This window comes from Symphalangus syndactylus, chromosome 23 (genome assembly GCF_028878055.3).
Source record: "Symphalangus syndactylus isolate Jambi chromosome 23, NHGRI_mSymSyn1-v2.1_pri, whole genome shotgun sequence".
Classification (NCBI taxonomy): Eukaryota; Metazoa; Chordata; class Mammalia; order Primates; family Hylobatidae; genus Symphalangus; species Symphalangus syndactylus.
Window position 1 is genome coordinate 38016457 of NC_072445.2, and position 19747 is coordinate 38036203.

At 56.4% G+C, this 19747-nt stretch overlaps 1 protein-coding gene across 4 annotated transcripts in view; it reads right to left on the reverse strand.

The window, feature by feature from the left end:
- The window catches only part of ITPR3 (inositol 1,4,5-trisphosphate receptor type 3), a 75227-nt gene that overhangs the window by 18564 nt on the left and 36916 nt on the right, over positions 1-19747 (reverse strand). For all 4 annotated transcript variants that reach the window (XM_055264699.2, XM_063632333.1, XM_055264700.2 and 1 more), the window contains 24 exons: positions 19475-19633; positions 19185-19283; positions 18754-18837; positions 15636-15782; positions 15314-15409; positions 14766-14816; positions 14440-14582; positions 13353-13452; positions 13108-13268; positions 12341-12482; positions 11020-11181; positions 10356-10528; positions 9673-9792; positions 9152-9334; positions 7735-7986; positions 7496-7640; positions 7005-7146; positions 6082-6281; positions 4620-4749; positions 4075-4132; positions 2163-2328; positions 1083-1247; positions 926-1000; positions 389-514 (listed from right to left, as the gene is read on the reverse strand). In XM_055264699.2, the coding sequence (XP_055120674.2) occupies positions 389-514; positions 926-1000; positions 1083-1247; positions 2163-2328; positions 4075-4132; positions 4620-4749; positions 6082-6281; positions 7005-7146; positions 7496-7640; positions 7735-7986; positions 9152-9334; positions 9673-9792; positions 10356-10528; positions 11020-11181; positions 12341-12482; positions 13108-13268; positions 13353-13452; positions 14440-14582; positions 14766-14816; positions 15314-15409; positions 15636-15782; positions 18754-18837; positions 19185-19283; positions 19475-19633 (3279 nt within the window). The remainder of the gene's footprint in view (positions 1-388; positions 515-925; positions 1001-1082; positions 1248-2162; positions 2329-4074; positions 4133-4619; positions 4750-6081; positions 6282-7004; positions 7147-7495; positions 7641-7734; positions 7987-9151; positions 9335-9672; positions 9793-10355; positions 10529-11019; positions 11182-12340; positions 12483-13107; positions 13269-13352; positions 13453-14439; positions 14583-14765; positions 14817-15313; positions 15410-15635; positions 15783-18753; positions 18838-19184; positions 19284-19474; positions 19634-19747) is intronic.

The following is a 19747-nucleotide window of genomic DNA, read 5'->3' on the forward strand; positions in this document are numbered from 1 at the left end:
GAATCAAAACCAGGGGTCAGGACAAGGCCAGCATTGATGTCATGGGTCAAGGAGAGGTTGGGTTCAGTTAGGGTCAACATGGGTCAAGGTAAGGAAGCTGAGGGTCAAAGGCTGAGATGAAGCTGAGATTATCAGGGTTAGGCTAGAGAGCGGGAAGAAAAGGGAGTCAAGGTCAAGAATCAACATGAGGCTGGGGTTAAATCAAGGTCAAAGGGGATTAGGATGAGGGGTAGAGGGTCAAAGGTTGAACCGATACTAAGACAGGGTTCAGGGGTCAAGGTGTGCCTGCAAACAAACAGGGAAGTGTAAGAGGCCAGGCGAGGCTGGGAGAGGTCAGGGTTCAGGGGGAAGCCACCCTGGGGAGTCAGAGGTCAGAAGTCAGAGCCACCTTGTCGTAGGGGATCTGCAGCAGGTCCAGCATGACCTTGTGGGCATCCATGTTCTTCAGCAGCCGTTGCTGCTTCTTCCTCATTTGCTCCCCGACCCCGCACATCTTGTTCAGCCGTTCCAGGATCTGCAGGGGAGGTGGGTGAGCCAGAGCCCCTTCCCTACTTCTCAGGCTGCCCTCTGCCCAGCCCACCACAGCCAAGCTCCAGCTGGCACCCAGGACAGGAAGGAGGAAGGAGGTCACGGGTGCTGAATCAGACCCTCACAACAGGCCAGGGAAGCACTAAAAAAACCAATTCCACCCATAAAAGTAAATAGAACAATATGACTGTGAAATGGAATTTCATGGAATTCCTTCAGCTTTAAAATAATTCCATCTGGACCTTGGCAGGGCTGTTTTTAATGTGCAGCAAAGGCTGGAAGATGTCTATTGTGAGGGCCAGTGGCCAGCAGGAGAGGCACAGGTGGCCGGGCCAGTGGGAGCCCCCAGGACCACTGGGGCTGCAGAGCCCTACCCCGAGGACCCTTGGCCACTCACGCCCTTGACGATCTGGTAGTTTTCACTGCTTTTCTCCCCTGGTGGGTGCAGAAAGCCCTCCTCATCCGTGGGACGCTGAAAGCAGAGAGAGGATGGAGGTCAGCCAGGCCCAGCCCTCACAGGGAGGCCTGCCCTGGTCCCCTGGAGCCCCACTTACCTCCTTCTTGTCCTTGGCGGCTCCTGCCTCCACCTCCTCGCCCTTGCTGCTGCCCTTCTTGTCCACCCACAGCTCTGACTTCTCCACCATGGTCCGCAGCCGGTCCAGCTCCGACTTGATCACCTTGTAGTTCTCCACGTCCTGTGCTGAGATCAGCAGCTGGACCTGAAGATGGAGGATGGGCCTGGCTGGTGAGATGGGCTCCAGGTCCATGCCACTTAGAGACCTCCAGCACCTTCCCTGCTCGAGGGTTCCCCTCCTGTAGACCACCTGGCCCTCTCCACCGAGCCAATTCCCACTCAATGTTTCTGGCTCTGCCAGAAGCCCACCACCTCCAGGAAGCCTTCCCTGATGGCCACAGGCCTCCCTGCACTGCCTGCCCTGAGCTGCCACATAACCTGGCTTCAGTTACTCACTGACTATTGTCACATGTGGCTGTGGTCTGTCACTTATCCACTGAGACCCCAAACAGGCAGGGCAAAACATATTGGCAGCCCTGAACCCTGAATGACCCAGGCCTGTGTCTGACTGCCATCATCCTCGCTCTGGGTCAGTGGGCAATGGAGGAAAGCTCCCTGGGCCTGGATTTCTCCCCGCTCTGGAAATGGAGGGAGAGTAGTAACCTCACTGTCAGGACTGCTGTGAGAATGCCATGCAATAATGCAAGTCCAGTGCTCAGTGCCTGGTACATGGCAGGCACTTATTTTTTTAAAGGCCAAAACCGACTGGTATTGATATTTCACAGGGATTGTCGGGACTGCGTGACATCACAATAGCAAATGCCAGTCACGTCAGTGAGGGTTGTCTGCATGCTAGGCATGATTCGAAGCATTTAGCATAGGTGCATATAATAGAGTTTGCAAACTGTAAAGTGCTGTCCACATCATAAGAAATGGCAGGCACTGAGCCAGGCCAGGAGACTCAGTCTTCACCTAGGAGCTCAGCAAGGCTGAAAACCCCAAATGGGCATCCCAAGTTACCCCCTGAGCTGTGAGCTCCTTAATCATCGTTTACTGTCCCCCCGTGCCCAGTGCAGGCCTCATGCTCAGGGCCAGGGCCAGGGCCAGGTAGTCCTATCACCTGCTTGAAGGTGTGCATGGCCTCCTGGCGCTGGCTGAAGTGCTTGAAGAGCAGCTGCAGGGCACCCGAGACCAGCGGCGCATAGTCGTGCATGGTGAGGTGGATGAGCACCCGCAAGAACATGCGGCCGCCCTCGTCGTCCACCTCCAGCATGCTGCTCGTCTTCCTGCGGGCACAAGGGTGCAGGGCGCACGGGTGAGACCGGCACGCTCCCTGCTGTCCGTGGCGGGTAAGGGGCCCTGGCACAAGCACACTCTCCGCCACCCAATTAGCAGATGCAGGGCCAGTCTAAATGTGTTTAAAATATTAGGCCGGGCGCGGTGGCTCACGCTTGTAATCCCAGCACTTTGGGAGGCCAAGGCGGGCGGATCACAAGGTCAGGAGATCGAGACCACGGTGAAACCCCGTCTCTACTAAAAATACAAAAAATTAGCCGGGCGTGGTGGCGGGCGCCTGTAGTCCCAGCTACTCGGAGAGGCTGAGGCAGGAGAATGGCGTGAACCCGGGAGGCGGGGAGCTTGCAGTGAGCCGAGATCGCGCCACTGCACTCCAGCCTGGGTGAAAGAGCGAGACTCCGTCTCAAAAAAAAATAAATAAATAAAATAAAATAAAATATTGACACTTTCTCAGCAGTTTAACAGCCACTCCCCTGAATCCCCGGAGTGACCCATGTCTCTTGGGATCTCTCGGGACTCCCCTTGATTAAGCAACTGAAGCAAGGACTCTTTTTTTTTTTTTTTTTTTTTGAGACAGAGTCTTGCTCTGTCACCCAGGATGGAATGCAGCCAGTGCATGATCTTGGCTCACTGCAACCTCCACCTGCCGGATTCAAATGATTCTCCTGTTTCAGCCTCCTGAGTAGCTGGGATTACCAGTGTGTGCCAATATACCCGGCTAATTTTTGTATTTTTAGTAGAGACAGGGTTTCACCATGCTGGCCAGGCTGGTCTCGAACTCCTGACCTCAAGTGATCTGCCCATCTCGGCCTCCCAAAGTGCTGGGATTACAGGCATGAGCGACCACATCCAGCCAGAAGCAAGGACTCTTAACACAGATCCCACTGCCACCATGCAGGGGATTCATGGATAGAAGCTGGGCCCATGAACAGAGATGGAGAAAATGCTACATCTTTATTTTTCCCAACCTCTAACCAAAATACAGCATTTCCTTCAATGAGGAAATATTTGTGGCACCTGTAAGTCTGTCACCAATAAATATAACAGATGTTTTCACATCACCTCAGAGTTGTTAAGAGAAATCACAAAATATCGTTTATATTCGTCGCTGCCTTGAAGTAATGGTACTAATTATACCCGCCGGTGCGGCTCGCTACTTAACGTATTAGTAAAGAGGCACATATATAACTGTCACTACTAATTTGTTTTCTCCAATATTTTGATAACTGTTGCTCCAAGCCATTGGTTCCCTTTGTCTTGTTATGTGCTTTATTTTATGAGTTTACAATCACCATTCTGAAAAGCAGTCCATAAGCCCTGCTAGACCCAGGCACAAGCCTGGCCCCAAGATGCTAAGAGCCCCCAGTGAGCCTCTGCCTCCAGCCCCTCAGGGCTTCGGGTGGATGGGATGCACGTCCCCACACTTCCTCCCTGCTGTGGGACTGGGGACGTTGTTCCAGCTATCCAGCTACCTGACTCAAGTCCACTGCATAAGAGAGGCACACCTGCCCTGAGTAGGGGTGGAAGAATGGCGGGATGACTGGGAACCAAAGGGCCCCCCAGATCTCTGGGACTGGGGAGGCAGGGGAGGGGCTGAGCACAAAGCCCGGTGAGGGTCTGCAGAGGGAATGGCAGAGAGGAAGGGCCAGCCCCCAGTCCAGGAACCCAGACCAGCCCAAGAAGGGGTGTCAAGCCTCCCACCCCCACACACCCCTGCAACTCAACCCTGGCCTCACCCCACTCCAAACATGGCCTCCGCCTGCTCCCCGATGCGATCCAGGTTCATGTTGGCAGCTGTGGGGAGAGGGGCAGATGGAAGCAGGTTGTAGGCCCAGCCCAGGAAAGAGGGGAGCACAGGGAGACACTCAAACCACCCTCTTCCCTGAACTGGCTGCACAGCAGCTGCTCTGCCTGCCCCTTTCTGGGAAGGAACCAAGTAGGGGAGGAGCCACAGCCCTCTACTCCCCTGCAGGGCAGTACAAAGTGGGCAGAGATCCAGGCTAGGAGTCAGAAGACCAGGTCCCGGTCTGGCTCAGCCTCTGACTGGCTGTCACCTTGAGCAAGTCCCTGCTCTTCTGTGAGCCTCAGTTTCCCCATTTGGAAAATGAAGGGAAGGATCCCTGCCCTTCCCCCTCACTGAGGCAATTAAATGAGACAACGGAAAGAAAAGGCCTTTGCAGACTAGAAAAAGCAGCAGGGCTAAGGAGCTGGCTCCACCCCACTGCTGCGTATCCCTGGGGGGGTCGCACAGCCTCAGCCTGAAGGCAGGGCAGGGACTCACTTGTAGAGTCGAAGGCAGGGGCTGTGCCATCAGCCCCGCTGTCCTGCATGGGAAACACTTCCACAAACTCCTTCTTGAAGACAGACAGCAGGTAGGAGATGCGGTAATCCAGGCGGACATTGAGGATGAACTGGAGAAGAGGGGAAAGAATAGGGAAGGGGTCAGGTGAGGACTAATCTGAGGTCAGAAGGCCCTTCCTACTTTATGGGGGGCAGGGGGCCCCCAAATAGGCTCTAGCACTTGGGGCAGTGGGGTCCTCAGCACAGTCATTTGGGATGCTCCAGGATGTCACAGCAAAAAAAACAAGACCCCTCTCCCCAGGTCCAGGGTGCCCTCTCCCCAGCTCCTGCCCCAGTGATGGAGGACGGGGGCCTCCTCTCAGCATGAGGCAGCGAGCACCCCTGCGCCCGGCCCACTCAGTCCCTTTTCCCAGGCCAGACACTGACAGGAAGGGGAATGAAGCCCCCAGGTCCAAAAACTGACTCTTGTCCTCCTATCCTGCTCAGCCAAACAGACCCTAGATACTCATGGGAGGAGAAACTGAGGCCTGTGAGGGAGGAGGAGAGGCTGCTGTGGGGCAGACGTGAGGATGCAGGGCTTGCAGACATGGGTGAGTCACACAGCCTCATGGGGCACTGAGCCTTTGGCCAAGCCCCAGGATGCAGACATGGAAGGCCTAGCCCTCAGAATGAGTCAGAAGCTCCCTCCACTCTGACCGCCAGAGGTCCCCCATGGAGGTCACTGCACTACCCTTCCTGCCCTCTGGTGACAGCAAGGCAAAAGCAAGCACCCTCATCCCGCCTCGGGGATGAGCCCCTTCCTGGGGTGTGGCTGGGGAGTCTCAGATGAGACCAGAACAGGGATGACTGCATCCACCTTGCCAAGAAATAGGTTCTTAAATCTCTAGCTCTGCTTCAAAATCCCTGTGACCTTGGGAAAGTCCCCTCCCCGCTTTTACTTCCCCCATCTGTAAAATGGGAGAATTGAATTAGAGTTCAGTGCACCTCAGAATCACCTGGAGGGTTTGTCACAACACAGCCCACAGGGCCCCTCTCCAGCATTCCTGACTCAGTAGGTCTAGGGTGGGGCCCGAGAATGTGCATTTCTGTTTTTCTTTTTATTTATCATTATTACTATTTTTTAAATAGAGACGGGGTCTCACCCAGGCAGGTCTTGAACTCTGAGCTCAAGCAATCCTCCCACCTTGGCCTCCCAAAGTGCTGGGATTATAGGCGTGAGTCACTGCACCCAACCAAGAATGTGCACTTCTAACAAGCTCCCAGGTGAGGCTGGCCCAAGAACCACACTGTGGGAACCACTGAGCCTGACAGCCAATCATGATGGAGACTTCCAGTACTAAATACTGAGATCTGAAGGGGTTCACCCTGCCCAGCCTCCCTGTACCTGCCCCACTACCTTCTCCCTATACCCAACACCTCCCACACGGTCCTGGCCCAGGCACCTGAAGGATTTCCAGGATCTTCAGCTTGGTCTCCATCACCACAATGTCCTCATTCTCCTCAAATTTGCTTCTGTCCAGCGGCTCAGCAGCACTGGACCCAGCAGACAGGCTTGGGGCACTGAAGATGGACTGCTTGCGGCTCAGCACCATGGTGGACATCATGTGCCCCACGCCCTGGATGGACCGCCGCACATTCTTGCCTGTGGAGCGGGGAGCAGAGGAGGTTGCCAAGGAGGTTGTAGAGGGTGTACAGCAGGGGTCCCTGGTCTGATGAGGGAGGCAGAGGATGCATAATCTGTTTATGTCAGCTGCAGGGCAAAGCCTTGCTAAGGAAGGGACAGGGCTAACCCAGGAAGGCTTCCTGGAGGACATGAGCTTTAAGCAAATCTGGGAAAAGAAGGAGGTGTCAGGGCAAAGGTGAGCTGTGTGGGGAGATGACTGAGAATTGTCTGTAGGAAACCATGAGAGCAGCTACACAGCCTGGGGACTGAGAGGACACTGCCGGGAGGACAGCCCCGAAAACCAGTGCCAGGCTCCAGGCACCTTTTGTTTAGATGAGTTTATGCAGCCTGCGAGTGTCTGGGAGGGCAGGGCTGCCGCTCAACCCTCAGACAGGCTGTGCCTCCCTCCTCCTCACACACACGACGACAGAGCTGTCTCGCTCCTCTCTCACTATCTCCCCTCAAGACCAAGCAGGGTTGGAAGGCAACTCCCACAGACCCGGGGTCTCCAGGGAGTCCGGGCAGGGACCCCTCTGGTCCCGCTGAGGTGGGAGGGGCTTGGGCCCCAGATATCCCCTTGAGGCAGAGCCAGGTTGGGTGGGGGGAATGTCGGGCTGGGGAAGGTGTTGATCTGAGGGAACTTCCTGTGCTAGGAGGAGGATGAGGACCGCCAGGGTGGCCCGAGCCGGGCAAAGGCCTCACCGCCGGGGTCCTCATAGGCCTGCAGCATGGCCGGGGGCCCCTGCACACAGTCGATGATGCCCAGCAGTGTGCGAGTGAGCCGCAGCAGCTCGCTGAAGCTGTAGAAGCCGAAGTAGATGAGATTGTGCGCCAGGCTGACCACCTGCGAAGGGGGCGTGGCCGAGGTGAGGTGGGAGGGGACAGCGCGCAGGGGCGGGACTTCGTGGAGGGCAGGCCGGGACCGGGGAAACTAGGGCGAAAGGGGCGTCATGAGGGCGGGGTTCCCAGGAGGGAAAGCGGAGCAGGGACAGGCAGCCCTTTCCCAGACATTGGAACAGGAGCCTGCCTCTTGGAGAATCCCAGCCTTCTATGCGGTCCCCCTGCACTGGCTGGGGACACAGAAGGAAGAGGGGTCATGGATCCCACAGCCGACTCCTGGGTGCAGACTGAGGCCAGTGTGGGGCCAACCAGAGCCCCACGGACCCTCAGCCCCTGGGCACTCCCCCAGCCACCTCAAAAGTGAGCTTGTTCTTCTCCTCATTGGCAAAGGGCACAGCCTCGCTGACCACATTGTTGAGGTAGTCCTCCACGAACTCCATGGTGTTGGCAAACTTGTTCTTCTTGTCATCTCGGGATGCGTTGAGGTTGGAATCATAGCTGAGGGTGGAGGCCATGCGGCATGAAGGTCCCTGAGATACACCCACCCCAGCCTCCGCCCATGCCCCGCCCACCCTGCCTCTACCCCTCTTACTCTTTGATGGTGATGGCTGTGGGGATCTCAGTCCAGAGACGGGCAAACTTGACCGGTGTGACCAGCTCCTGGGGGTCACGGTCCACATGCACGTGCAGCATCAGGTGGCAGAAGGAGGCGCGCAGGTCAAAGGGCAGCATCTCGTCTGCCATGCACAGGAAAATCAGGTCCACGCCCAGCTGCTGGGAGATCTCATCGATGGCCAAGTACTGGCGGTCCAAGCACATGCGGGCAAAGAGCTTCAGCTGGTACCTGCAGGACAGGGAGGACCGTGAGGACACGGCAGATGGCAGCCGGGGGGCTGCTGGCACTGGGCACTGGACTTGGTGAAGACTCAGTAAAGTGGCAAAGGGATTAGGTTAAAGATGCACCAGCTGCAGTTCTGAGTTAGAAAGGTGAACAGAAAACCTGTCTGTGATAACGAGTACTTGCAATTCTCCCCCTCCTGGCTAAGGCTCAGCCAGGACAGGTCTTTATGGGAAGAGGGACGTCTGAAAGGTGAGGGAAAGGGTGGGAGATAGGGGACAGCAGTGAGGTGAGAAGAGCCAGCCTTGGCCAGGGAGGGTGAGGGCAAGATGGGAGAGAGAGGAGGAGCAGGTGGGTAGGTGTTGAAAGGGGCGTGACCTTGACAGAGGGGATACAAAAATGAGGAACGTAGGAAGCTCTGTGCTGCCCTGGCAATACCAGGCCCTCTGCCTCCTCCTCACAGACACGACTTCCTGGGGGCTCTGGAGCCAGATAGCCTGGGTGTGGGCCTTGGCTCACTACCGATGGCTGTGTAACCTTGGGCAAGTTCCTTTACCTCTCTGTGCCACTGCTTCCCCAGCTTTACAACAGGAGTAACTGTAATAGCTACAAGAAGGGTTGTCATGTGGCTCAAATGAGGGATCAGGACAAGTGCTTAAAAAAGTGCCCGCTACATGGCAAGCATTGTAAGAAGGGCGTCTAAAGAGATTATTATTATTATTATTATTATTGAGACAGAGTCTTTCTCTGTAACCCAGGCTGGAGTGCCGTAGTGTGATCTTGGCTCACTGCAACTTCTGCCTCCCAGGTTCAAGCGATTCCCATGCCTCAGCCTGCCAAGTAGCTGGGACTACAGGTGTGCGCCACCATGGCCAGCTAATTTGGTGAGATTATTTTAATAATATACATGTTTGGAAACAGTCTGGGTTTCTTTGAAGCCTGGTTCCTGTGCCGAGCTACCCAGTGCTATTCGGGGCACACAGTCCTCTTCACTCAGCCTTCCTGGAATGAGGCTCCGTGGCAGGTGAGTGATAGCAGGGACTCCGCTTCCGAGGAGGCAGGAGCCCCACCTGAGGCTGTCAGAGCTCATCCTCAGCAGGGATTGGCTGACGGCCTACTGAGAAGGCCCAAAGGCACAGGAAGAGGGAGGGGAGGAGCTGGGGCGGGGCACCTGTAGTAGCTGAGCACATTCTCATCATGGGCGTTGCCGGCTCGCGCCTCCTGGGCCAGCTGCCTCACACTCTTCTCATGATGCTCGTTATTCTTGTCAGTCCACGTGAGCCACACTTCCTCGTCTGAGTACTCGATGCTCAGGTACTCGTGGGACTGGGCCATCTCCTTCACGGGCCGAAGCCTGCAGACCACCAGCAACCTGTCACGGGGAGCCAGGTCCAGGGCGCTACGCCTGGACCCCTCCCTAAGCACACCCGGCCGCACGGTGCCAGCCACCACGGGACCCAGAGAGACCATATGCATCTCAAGGGCAGGGTCCGTGGCTCATTCTTTTCTGTGCCCCTTCCCCACTCCCCCACAGTGCCAGGCACACAGCAGGGCACATAACAGGCACAGAGTTCACAGCTGCAGAGAACAAGGGTGCCAGTTCCAGCCTGAACCCAGACAGGGCCTAAGCTCTAAGGCAGCTGGGGGTCAGCAGCGTGGAGCCCAAGTGCAGGCAGGGGGCACAGGGCTCACTCGGTCCGGATGAGAATGTCACTGTTCTTGGGGTCCAGCACACATTTGCAGATGAGCTCCTGGGTGACGGGGATGGCGATGTGGTTGGACACACACAGGTCAGAGAGGTAGTCCAGGAACCTGGGGTGGTGACAGCCAGCAGTGGGGAGAGGGTCTCAGAGGCTGGTCCCTCTAAGGACAGAGTCCACCCTTCCCCTTCCGCTTCTCCAGCTGGCAGCACCGCCACCCTGGAACTGGCTCCCTCCCAAGGCTTAGAGATGGGTGGGATGGACTCCCAGCTCCCCAAGGAGGGAAAGCCCCAGGGCATCACCCTGGGGTCCGGGAAGGCTTGATGGGGGTTCAGGCGGACAGGGTGAGGAGGCGCAAGGGCCGAGGTGACATTCAAAATATTTAACACCTGGTTCAATACAGGTTCTGACTTTGTCACTGGAGAAGGTCTTGGGGGCCTCTAGTGGTACGAGGAGTCATTCTCATTGTTGCTAGAGTGGGCCAAATTTGGGGGGATCCCAGAGAAGGGCTAGGGAGGCTAGGGCCTCCCAGTGCTGAGCCACCCAGTGCTATTCGGGGTGGCAGTTACCAACAGGTGCAGGAATAGTTCAGTATTCTCACAACCAGCAGACTTTCTACCCAGGCAAGGGAGGAGGGAAGGGCAGGCACCGGCCGGGGAGGGGGTTCGGACCCACCTGGGCTCCCGGTTCTTGCGCACAAGGCTGACGAAGGTCTCCACCTCGGTCTTGGTGATGTGCTTTTCGAGGAGCTTGCGGTTGTTGTGCAGCAGGGCGGTGATGGTGTCCTCGGCCAGGATGTCGTAGCCAATCTGGGACTGCATCATCCCAAACTGCTTGGCGATGTGCTCCTGGGGGGCAGACAGGCTGGGGGTCACAGAGAGTCACAGGCGGGCCACAGGGCCCAGCTCTGCTCTGGAACTCTGCCCCCAAACCCCAAGGTAAGGACCCAATACCCTAGAAAGGAGGAGGTCCAGGAAAGGAAGCAGAAGAGTGGCTTAGATTACATAGCTATTTAGCTTGTGGGCTGTTTCCCACCAAAGCGAAACCTCCACGAGGGCAGGGACCTTGTTCGTGTGGAAGGATTGGCTACATAACTTCTAGGGCCCAGCGCAGAATGAAAGAGCAAGACCCTTGCTCAGCAGCAGAGCATCTAACCCAGTGCAAGGCCCTTGTGAGCACCGGGCCAGGTCCCATTCCCATGAACCTGGCCCTGCTGTCTGGTGCCCTACCGGACCCCAGGCCCCAAAACAGTGCCTGGCACAGTACATGCGCCTGAGGAAATTGCTTGCTGAGGAAGGAACGTGTAGCCAGCGAGTGGGCCAGCGGGGCAGCGGCGCACCTGGTTCTTGCGGTAGTCCTCCTGGGAATGCCGCAGCACGCGGTAGCACAGGCGGAACATGTGCTGGTAGGGGGCGTTCTTCTGGTCTGACAGCTCCTCCAGCCGCACCAGGGGACCTTCACCCCCCTTCTCACGGAACGGGGCCTTCAGAATGCCAAAGATCTGGGGGAACACAGAGGGTGAGGACTGATTCCCCAACACCCGTCTGCACCCCTAAGTCATCCCAGGAGTCATCCCTGAGCCCCAACTGACTCTGCCCTAAAGCCAGCCCAGATATCAGCTTCAAGCTGATTCTAAGCTGGACCACAACCCCAGCCCAGCCATCCTCAGCCCCAATTCCAGCCCCAGCTCTCCCTACTCCTTGTTGGAATCCCAAAGCTGACCCCAGTCTATCCCTCCCTGATGCGGATTCTAATCCCAGCTCAGATGTGGGGCCTGGGGGAAGAGCAGAGGGTCTCGGCAGCTCAGGGTCTAAGGCTAAGAGAAAAGGCAGGCTGGGCCGCTGTGGGCAGAGCTTAAGAGATGAGACACAGGCCTGTCTTGTCAAAGTAAAATGTTACATAATTACAAAAATGTTTTAAAGATTGGGGCTAGGTGGAGAGGTGAAAAATTGTTCTGAAGCAGAGACCAAAGTGACAGAGCAACAGAATGGAATGAAAAAACCTTAACTGGATCCTCGTTTCTAAAAAAAAAACAAGCTTTACGAAGACATTCTGGGAATATTAGAGAAATGTGATATGGACTTGGTGTTGTAATTTTCTTAGGTGTGATCATGTACTGTGGTTATATAAGGCAACGTCCCTATTGTTAGGAATGCCTGCTGAAACTTTTGGGTGTAAAATGCTGCCTGTTTTGAAATGTGTGAACGGAAAGACGGATGCGTGAATAGAGCTACATAAAGCCAACGCAGCAAAATGGTGAGGCACCTTGTTCACTGTGCTATTCCTCCAATACTTTCTCAATATTTGACGATTCTCGTAATAAAAAAAATCAAAAATTTTTTTTTTGAAGCACAGCTCTGGACCCGACATCCCGAGCTCAAATCCTGGCTGCCGCTTCCTAGCTATGAGCCCTGGGCCAAGCAACTCTGGCCTGTGTTTCAGCTTCCTCACCAGTAAAACGGGGTAAGAATCACGGCGCCTCCTCCAGGCAGTGAGGATCAAATTCGTCAACACACGTGGGGTACTTAGGGAAGTGCCTGGCACGTGGTCGTGCCCCATATATACTGATTTTCGTTAAAGTGGGGGATGAGCCTGCAGTTGAAGGCATCCCTCTCCCGGGCACCTGGCCCCTCCGCGTCCCCTCATGAGTGCACACGCACCTGTTTGAGGATGTTCTGCTCCCTCATCAGCTTCTGCCGTTCCCGGTTGGGCTTGGTGACCATGATGTCTAGGACATTCTGCCCATTGTTGGGGACATCGCTGACAAAAAACACCAGGTCTTCCAGCAGCTGGATGACAAACCTGGGTGAGGGGACCCGGGGATGACGAGTGTGAGATGCCCACCCAGCAGGTGCCCCTCGTGGGGAGCCAGTCCCTCCCAAAACATGGCTTTCCTGAGTTCACTCATCGGCCCCCAAAGCACAAAACCTATCCTCAGCCTACAGTTCCTCTCCCCGGCTTTCCCCTGAAGTGTTCTCCAAACACACCCATCCCCACCCACCCTGGATTCCAAAGTGGCCCCAAGACACAGAATCTCAGAATATCCCAACCTGGAAAGGAAGTGCAGGGCACAAGGCGGGGAGTCTGGTGTGAAGGGGGCTGCATTTCATCCTGACTCTGCCACTTACTAACTGTGTGAGTCTCGTAACCTCTCTGAGCCTCAGCCCCATCATAACTGGCCTTGAGACCAGGCTCAACACAGTAACCAGTTCCATCATAGGGTTAGCTCTGGGAGTACCTGAGCTGTGAGGCACCCAACTCCTGGACCCAACTCCAGGGTCCCAGGCTCAGCCAGGGCCCCACAGGGGCCAGTCCCCCACTCTCTCCCCAGTTTGCCCGGCTTCTGCTTCATGACTCCTTTCTTCATGAAATGCAGGACCTGGGAGGGCAAGATCACTCAGAAAACCTCTGTGCCACTGCAGCCCACCTGCGGTCATTCTGGCTGATGAAGCCCTCATTGAGTTTCTCCACAGCGCTGGCCAGCATGGAGCTGGCATCATTGGCAAAGTCCAGGTCTCGGATCTCGGACACGGGCACTGACACGATGGCAAAGGCCTCCTTGTCCTCCTTGGTGGGGCAGGTGCCCAGCTGCAGGGACAGGGGTCAGCAGGGCACCTGGGAACAAGCTCCGGCCCTGGCCCGAGCCCCACCCCCACCCCTAGGGACCCGCACCATGAGCCGGATGGGCCGCTCCTCCTCGATGTCAATGGGCACATTGGTGCTCTGGATCCACGTGTTGGTGCAGAGGTGCCGCAGCCGGACATACGAGTTCCTGCAGGCGGATGGGAGGGCAAGGACTCGGGGAGTGCACCACAGAGCGCGTCATGCTGCCTGCCGGCCTACCTCCCCAACACTGCCACAGCTGCCACCCTACTCCACACCCTCAACAGCTGTGGGACAGGAGCCACTGGTGCTCCTCCAGATGAGGAGGCCGAAGCCAGAGAAGAACAGCCAGAGCTAGCCCTGCGCCCAGGCCCCTTCCTGACCACTGCACTGACACGGGCAGCCTTGTCCACGCTTCCAAAACCAAAGCTTGTTTGTACACTTGGGACCAAAATTCATTTGGACAAATGAGGGCATTTAACTATTTATCCCATTGAATGTCAACATGCACACATTTCATAGAAACACATGCATTACACAAAAATACTCAATGTCTATGATTACAAAATACAAGTTTACCTTTCTAAAATGAAAAAAAATCTGAATACCAAATCCATCTGCCCCCAAGAGTTTCAGGGAAGGGACTGTGGGCCTGTGTAGTGACTCAGTTGACTCTCCCATTAGCCCTGTTGACAGGGAAACTTGATGTTCCCACTAAAATGACGGAGGCAGAGTGAGTAGCAGCCTGAGGTCATACAGCTTAGGACATGCCAAAGCCTGGATTGACACTTGAGAAGTTTCTTGATGTTCCGTCCTAGAATCTCAGGGTTGGTGGGACCTCAAAGGCCAGAGAGTCTGGCCTCCCCATCCAGTGTTTGGGTTCCCCATGCTGCTGTGTCCTAGACAAACTGCCATGCAGCCTGTGCTTGAGCACCCAGACCAACTGGGGCAGGCGCCAGGCACCAGGCAGGCATGCAATGGTGGTCAGCCGCCGACAGACCTCAGAGCTGGATCCCCAGAGGGATGGGAACTGCAGAGACCCCAGAGACCAAAGGACCTCAGGAGGGAGGAGGAGTGGGGGATTCAGAGTCCCAGAGACAGGAGGGCCCACCCTAAGCACCACCAGTCAACCCCCAGGCACATGGCGCATACCCACCGGGGCACAAAAGAGTCGGTTTTCTGCAAGGTGGTGGGGTCCAGCTCAAAGAGAGAGGCGATGTCGTTGCCATGAGGCACAGCCACCAGGCGGTACTTGATCTTCTCCCCAGCATTCCTGCGGCCTGCGCGACCCTGGGCCCCCTGGATGAGGACCCCAAATCAGGTAGAAGGCCCTCCCTCCTCTCAAGCCCACGAAGCACCTGGGATCCCATCTGAGGGGTTGTCTCCCTCCGGCCCACCTCCCAGGGTTTCACAGCCTCCCCTGCCCCCGCCTACCCCCAGGGCAGGCCCATGGTCTCGCTGGAGACCTGCTTTGTTCCTCACCATTCCTGCTACCTTGGGATCCGAGGCATCACCTTTGTAACTGGGGTTCTCCTGGACAGAGATACAAGATGTGGGGGAGCTATTGGACACCAAACTATACCCACATGACCCAATGCAAAACATGGTCACCTACATAGGACCCTGGGTTTGGGCAGGCAACATGCACCCTCCCAGGGGTGCCTATATCATTCCAGAGGAGCCCTTCATGGCCCCTCTCCATAGAACCACAAATGAACACACACACACATACACACCAATGCCCCAACACACACAAGTGTGCACATTACAGACAGATGGGAAATTTTGCTCACTCTGTACCCCTGTGCCTAGAATACCGCCTGGCACATAGTAGGAGCACAGTGACATTTATTAGACTTCTTTACAGTCATGCCTTTATTTGATAATATTGGATAAATGCATGAGTGCAGAGAAGTCAGGGTCCATAGGCACATGTGCCACATATGCAGATATGTGCACACACACTCCCGCACACCCACGTGTACATGCACACAACATGAGCCCCAGGATGCCCTCTGCCTCCCGCCCACCTCAGCAGCCAGGTAGTTGCCCGTAGCCAGGTGCTTGAAGCGGTACAGGCCATTCCAGTGCCCAGCTCCTCCACGGCAGGGGTCGTGGTGGACCACCTAGGGGCACGCAGGTGTGAGGCAGGAAGGAGAGACTGGACAGGCATAGGGAGTCAGACCCCAGGGAGGCCTGGAGACCTCTGGGTAGGTGGGTTCTGGACCCTCCCTGGCCTTTTGACTCTGGAGGGACTCAGAGGGAGGTATCCCACCCTCCAGGATGGTGGGGAAGAGGGAGGGGTGGCATCCAAGGCTGAGTCCGGGGTGCCAGAAGCAGGGCTCTTCTGACCTCCACCTCCCAGAGAGCATTGGAGCTGGTAGCCGAGGTGGCAGACTGGCGCAGTGTGGTTCGCAGGAACACCTGCAGCTTGCCCTTGTACTCATCACACGTCAGGAACTTCTCCTGCTCCGCATGGAACAGCCGCACCACGTCTCCCTGCAGGCAGTGGGGTGTGGCTCAGGATGGCTGCGGCCCCTCCAGGCTCAAGGACCTGCCCAGGGCCCAGCCCCACCTGCCTCAGACAGGGGTAGCTGCTGGCAGGGCCCCTTTTCCAGAGCCGGCACACAGAGAGGGGGATGCAAGCTGAGCCCCCTAGAGAACAGCCAAAGCCCAGGCACTCTGCCCTAAGCTCACATCCCAGACCCCAAATCCAGAGCTCTCCCAGGCCTTCCCATGTTCAAACCCATCCTGGACCGCCTCCCTCCCTATCTGTACCTCTAGACACCCCGCCTAACCTCTAATGGCCCATCTCCAGTCACCCCTTCCATGAAGGAGGGGGACCTCCTCAGTGTCCCCGGGGCCATGGCTGCCCCTCTCTCAGGGCCCTTTTTGCCTAAATATTGGTAGGTTGTGCCCACATCTTTCGCTCCCCTGTTGGATAGGGGCAGCATGGAGGGCATCTCCATGGTTTTGGACACAGATACCACGTTTGGATCCTGTCTTTTTTTTTTTTTTCTTTTTTTTTTTTTCAGAGACATTCTCACGCTCTCGCCCAGGCTGGAGTGCATGGCACGATCTCGGCTCACGGCAACCTTCGCCTCCTGGGTTCAAGCAATTCTCATGCCTCTGCCTCCTGTGTAACTGGGACCACAGGTGTGTGCCACCTAATTTTTTTATTTTTAGTAGAGGCGGGGTTTCACCATGTTGCCCAGGCTGGCCTCAAACTCCTCAGCTCAGGCAATTCACCTGCCTCAGCCTCCCAAAGTGCTAGGATTACAGGCGTGAGCCACTGTGCCCGGCCTCTGTCTCTGCTCTTAAAAGCTGTGTGACCTCAGATAAGTTCCTTAACATGTCTGAGCCTCAGTTGCCTCTTCTGTAAAATGGGAATACTATGACCTCCTTGCAGAAATTATGAGGATTATAATACACGTGATGAAGTCACACTGCACACTTACTGCATGCCAGCCACTGTGCGAGCACTTGGAAGCTTTCTCACCTGATCCTCACACCAACCCTCTGGGTAAATACAACATTAGCCCCATTTTATGGGTGGAGAAACTCAGGCATAGAGAAGGTAAGTATCCTGCCGAGGGTCATGCAACTAATGGCAAATAGGACATGAATCTGTGGCTCAGTTCCAGGGCCTACACCTTCATCATTCCATCACCTTCCTCCTGCTGAGAGCCTGCCACCCAGAAGGCACACAATGCATGGCTGCCACTCTTGCTATCATCACTAATGGCATTTTCTGTCTTCCCTCCACTGAACACACACTAGACACAAAGCATTCAGTGAATACCTGCAGAGTGAATGCAGCAGTGAATGCAAGAATGCATGAATGAATGACGATATAAAGACTGGGTCAGTTACTATGGCAGAACCTAGTGACTTCTGTGCCCCAGCAGCGCAGTGCAGGGGCAAAAAAGCAGTGGACTTAGCATCAGAAAGCCTTGCTTCTGAGCTGCCTTGGAACCATGGAGCCATGACGGATTCCCCAGAAATAATTCTATGTACAACACAGAGTGAGGCCCAAGTGATGCTTCATTTTATTTATTGGTTTGTTTGTTTGCTTGTTTGTTTTTTTGAAATGGAGTCTCACTCTGTCGCCCAGGCTGGAGTGCAGTGTGGTGCAATCTTGGCTCACTGCAACCTCCACCTCCCAGGCTCAAGCGATTCTCCTGCCTCAGCCTCCTGAGTAGCTGGGATTACAGGTGCCCACTGCCATGCCCGGCTAATTTTTGTATTTTTAGTAGAGAAGGGCTTTCTCCATGTTGGCCAGGCTGGTCTTGAGCTCCTGACCTCAAGTGATCCACCTGCCTCGGCCTCCCAAAGCGCTGGGATTACAGGTGTGAGCCACCCCGCCCGGCCAAGATGCTTCATTTCCTAAGTGCTGCAGAGATTCAGGGCTGGAACATTAGGGAAGGCTTCCAGGAGGGGTAGTGCATGGCTACCCTGATTAATGTGTGGATGATGTGCAGACTTAAGGGAGGGAGGGAGGGAGGGAGAAGGCATTGGGGCAGAGCATGGGTGGACGGGAAGCAGCCCAGGAGGTAAGAAGGATGAGGAGGGTGGGACTGAGGCAGCCTGAGCAGGGCAGGAGAGTCTAACAGAGCAGCTCAGTGGGGGGAGGAGGGCAAAGGGAGCCACTGCAGGCTTCTGAGCAGGGAGGAGCATCTAAGCCTCCTTAGGTGGCTGCTCTCAGGCCTGTCACCTGTCCCCCTAACAGGTTTCACAACCAATGTTCCTGCCTGCTCCCCTAGCTGGAGAGCCTCACACTCTACAAATCTGCCCTCCCTCAAGACCGTCTACACCCCGTCTGCTGGTTCCATCCCCTGCAGCCCCACCCAAGAGACATCTGAACTCTCCTCTCTCGCCCACATCTGGTGTTCAGGGTTTCTCGAATGGTCTCTCCGTTGGCCCCAGACAGCTCCCTCTGCCCTCAGTCCTGGATCCTCCTGAAGTCTTCACTGCAGTATTTCTCAGGCCCCCCTTCTCTCCCAGAGCCCACACCAGCATGTCTGGGACCAGGAAGGAGACAGGCGGTGACCCCTAACTCAGCAGACAGGGCAGCCTCACTCCCTTGCCAATGAGGGCACAGGGCAAGGGGCAGGGGCCTGGCGTGGATCCAGGCAGCAGGAGTCGGGGAGAGGAAGGTGCTCAAAGGCTCTGGATGGGGGGGGGGATGGAGACCCCCAGTCCACTGACACCCCCTTAAACAAGAGAGAAAACAAAGACCAGGCAGGACCCAAGGAGGATGGAGAAGCGGGCTGTGGCCAGAGACAAGGGAAGTGGCAGTCCTGGTAGGGCCATGTGGGTGGGGCCCTGTGGAGGTGGAGGGAGACTGGGGGGTGCAAAGCCGGGGAGAGGGTAAGGGCCTGAGGCCTGGCGGGTGAAGAAGGCAGGATGAGGGCCCTGGTGGGGAGGGCTAGGTGGCCAGCTGGGCAGGGCAGGGGTTCCCAGTCCTTACCCCTTTCAACACCTCCTCCAGGTGGTCCCGGAACTGCATAAACAGGTTGATCTTCCAGCTGGTGTTGCAGTTCACAGAGTTGACCTGAGGAAGGGTGACAAGACTCGTGATGCCAGGTAGACCCCAGCCACTGAGGGCCCAGAGCGGGGCTGAAGGTAATAAGCAGCCCAGCCACCATTACAGCACAAGGACAGGGTGTCTTCTCGTAGCCAGGGTCCCCAGACCCCAGCCCGGCTACCTTGGGGCCACCAGCCTGTGGGGTGGAGAATGAGGGCAGCGTTGGGAAATGGATGCAGAAGCCGCGAGGCCCAGCTTGTCCAGCAGGCCAGATGGGGCTGGAGGCAGAGACCATGGCGGGGAGTGGGGTGTCTACACCACCAGGGGTGTGTGGACATCCCTGCACTGCATGGCTGACCCCCCCACCCCCTCACCTCTTTGCAGCCAGCGTTGTCGCTGAGCTCGTAATTGCTGGCATGCAGAGGCTGCCCGGCGTTGACAGGATTCAGGATCACCTTGTCCCCCACGACCACCTGAGCAGACAGGCGGGACAGGTTAGGTGGGAAGGGCAGGGCCCTCTTGTCGCCACACCTCCAGGCTTCCCTCTGGTCTCAGTCTGCCCTTCTAAGAAATAGGCGTGACCTTATCCAGTCCCCACACCGAAGACCCTACAGAAGCCCCTCCGGAGTTCCACCAGGCCCCTCCAACCCGGCCCTGCCCTCACATTGTCCCCGTTGCTCCGCAGCTTCCAGAAGGGCTGGATGAAGAGCCAGGAACCCTCGTTGCCTGTGGCATCCAGAGTCACCCGCATGGCGTTCTTCTCCAGCAAGGCCGGAAGCCGCTTGTTCACTGTCAGGTACTTGTTGCTCTTCATGTGCAGGAGCTGGGGGTCAGGTGGGGTGCGGGAAGGTCACCAGGCCCCAGGAGTCGGCCCATTAGGGAGGGGATATGGGGGGATCCCCTAAACCCTTGGTCACATTCTGGCTAACACATAGTG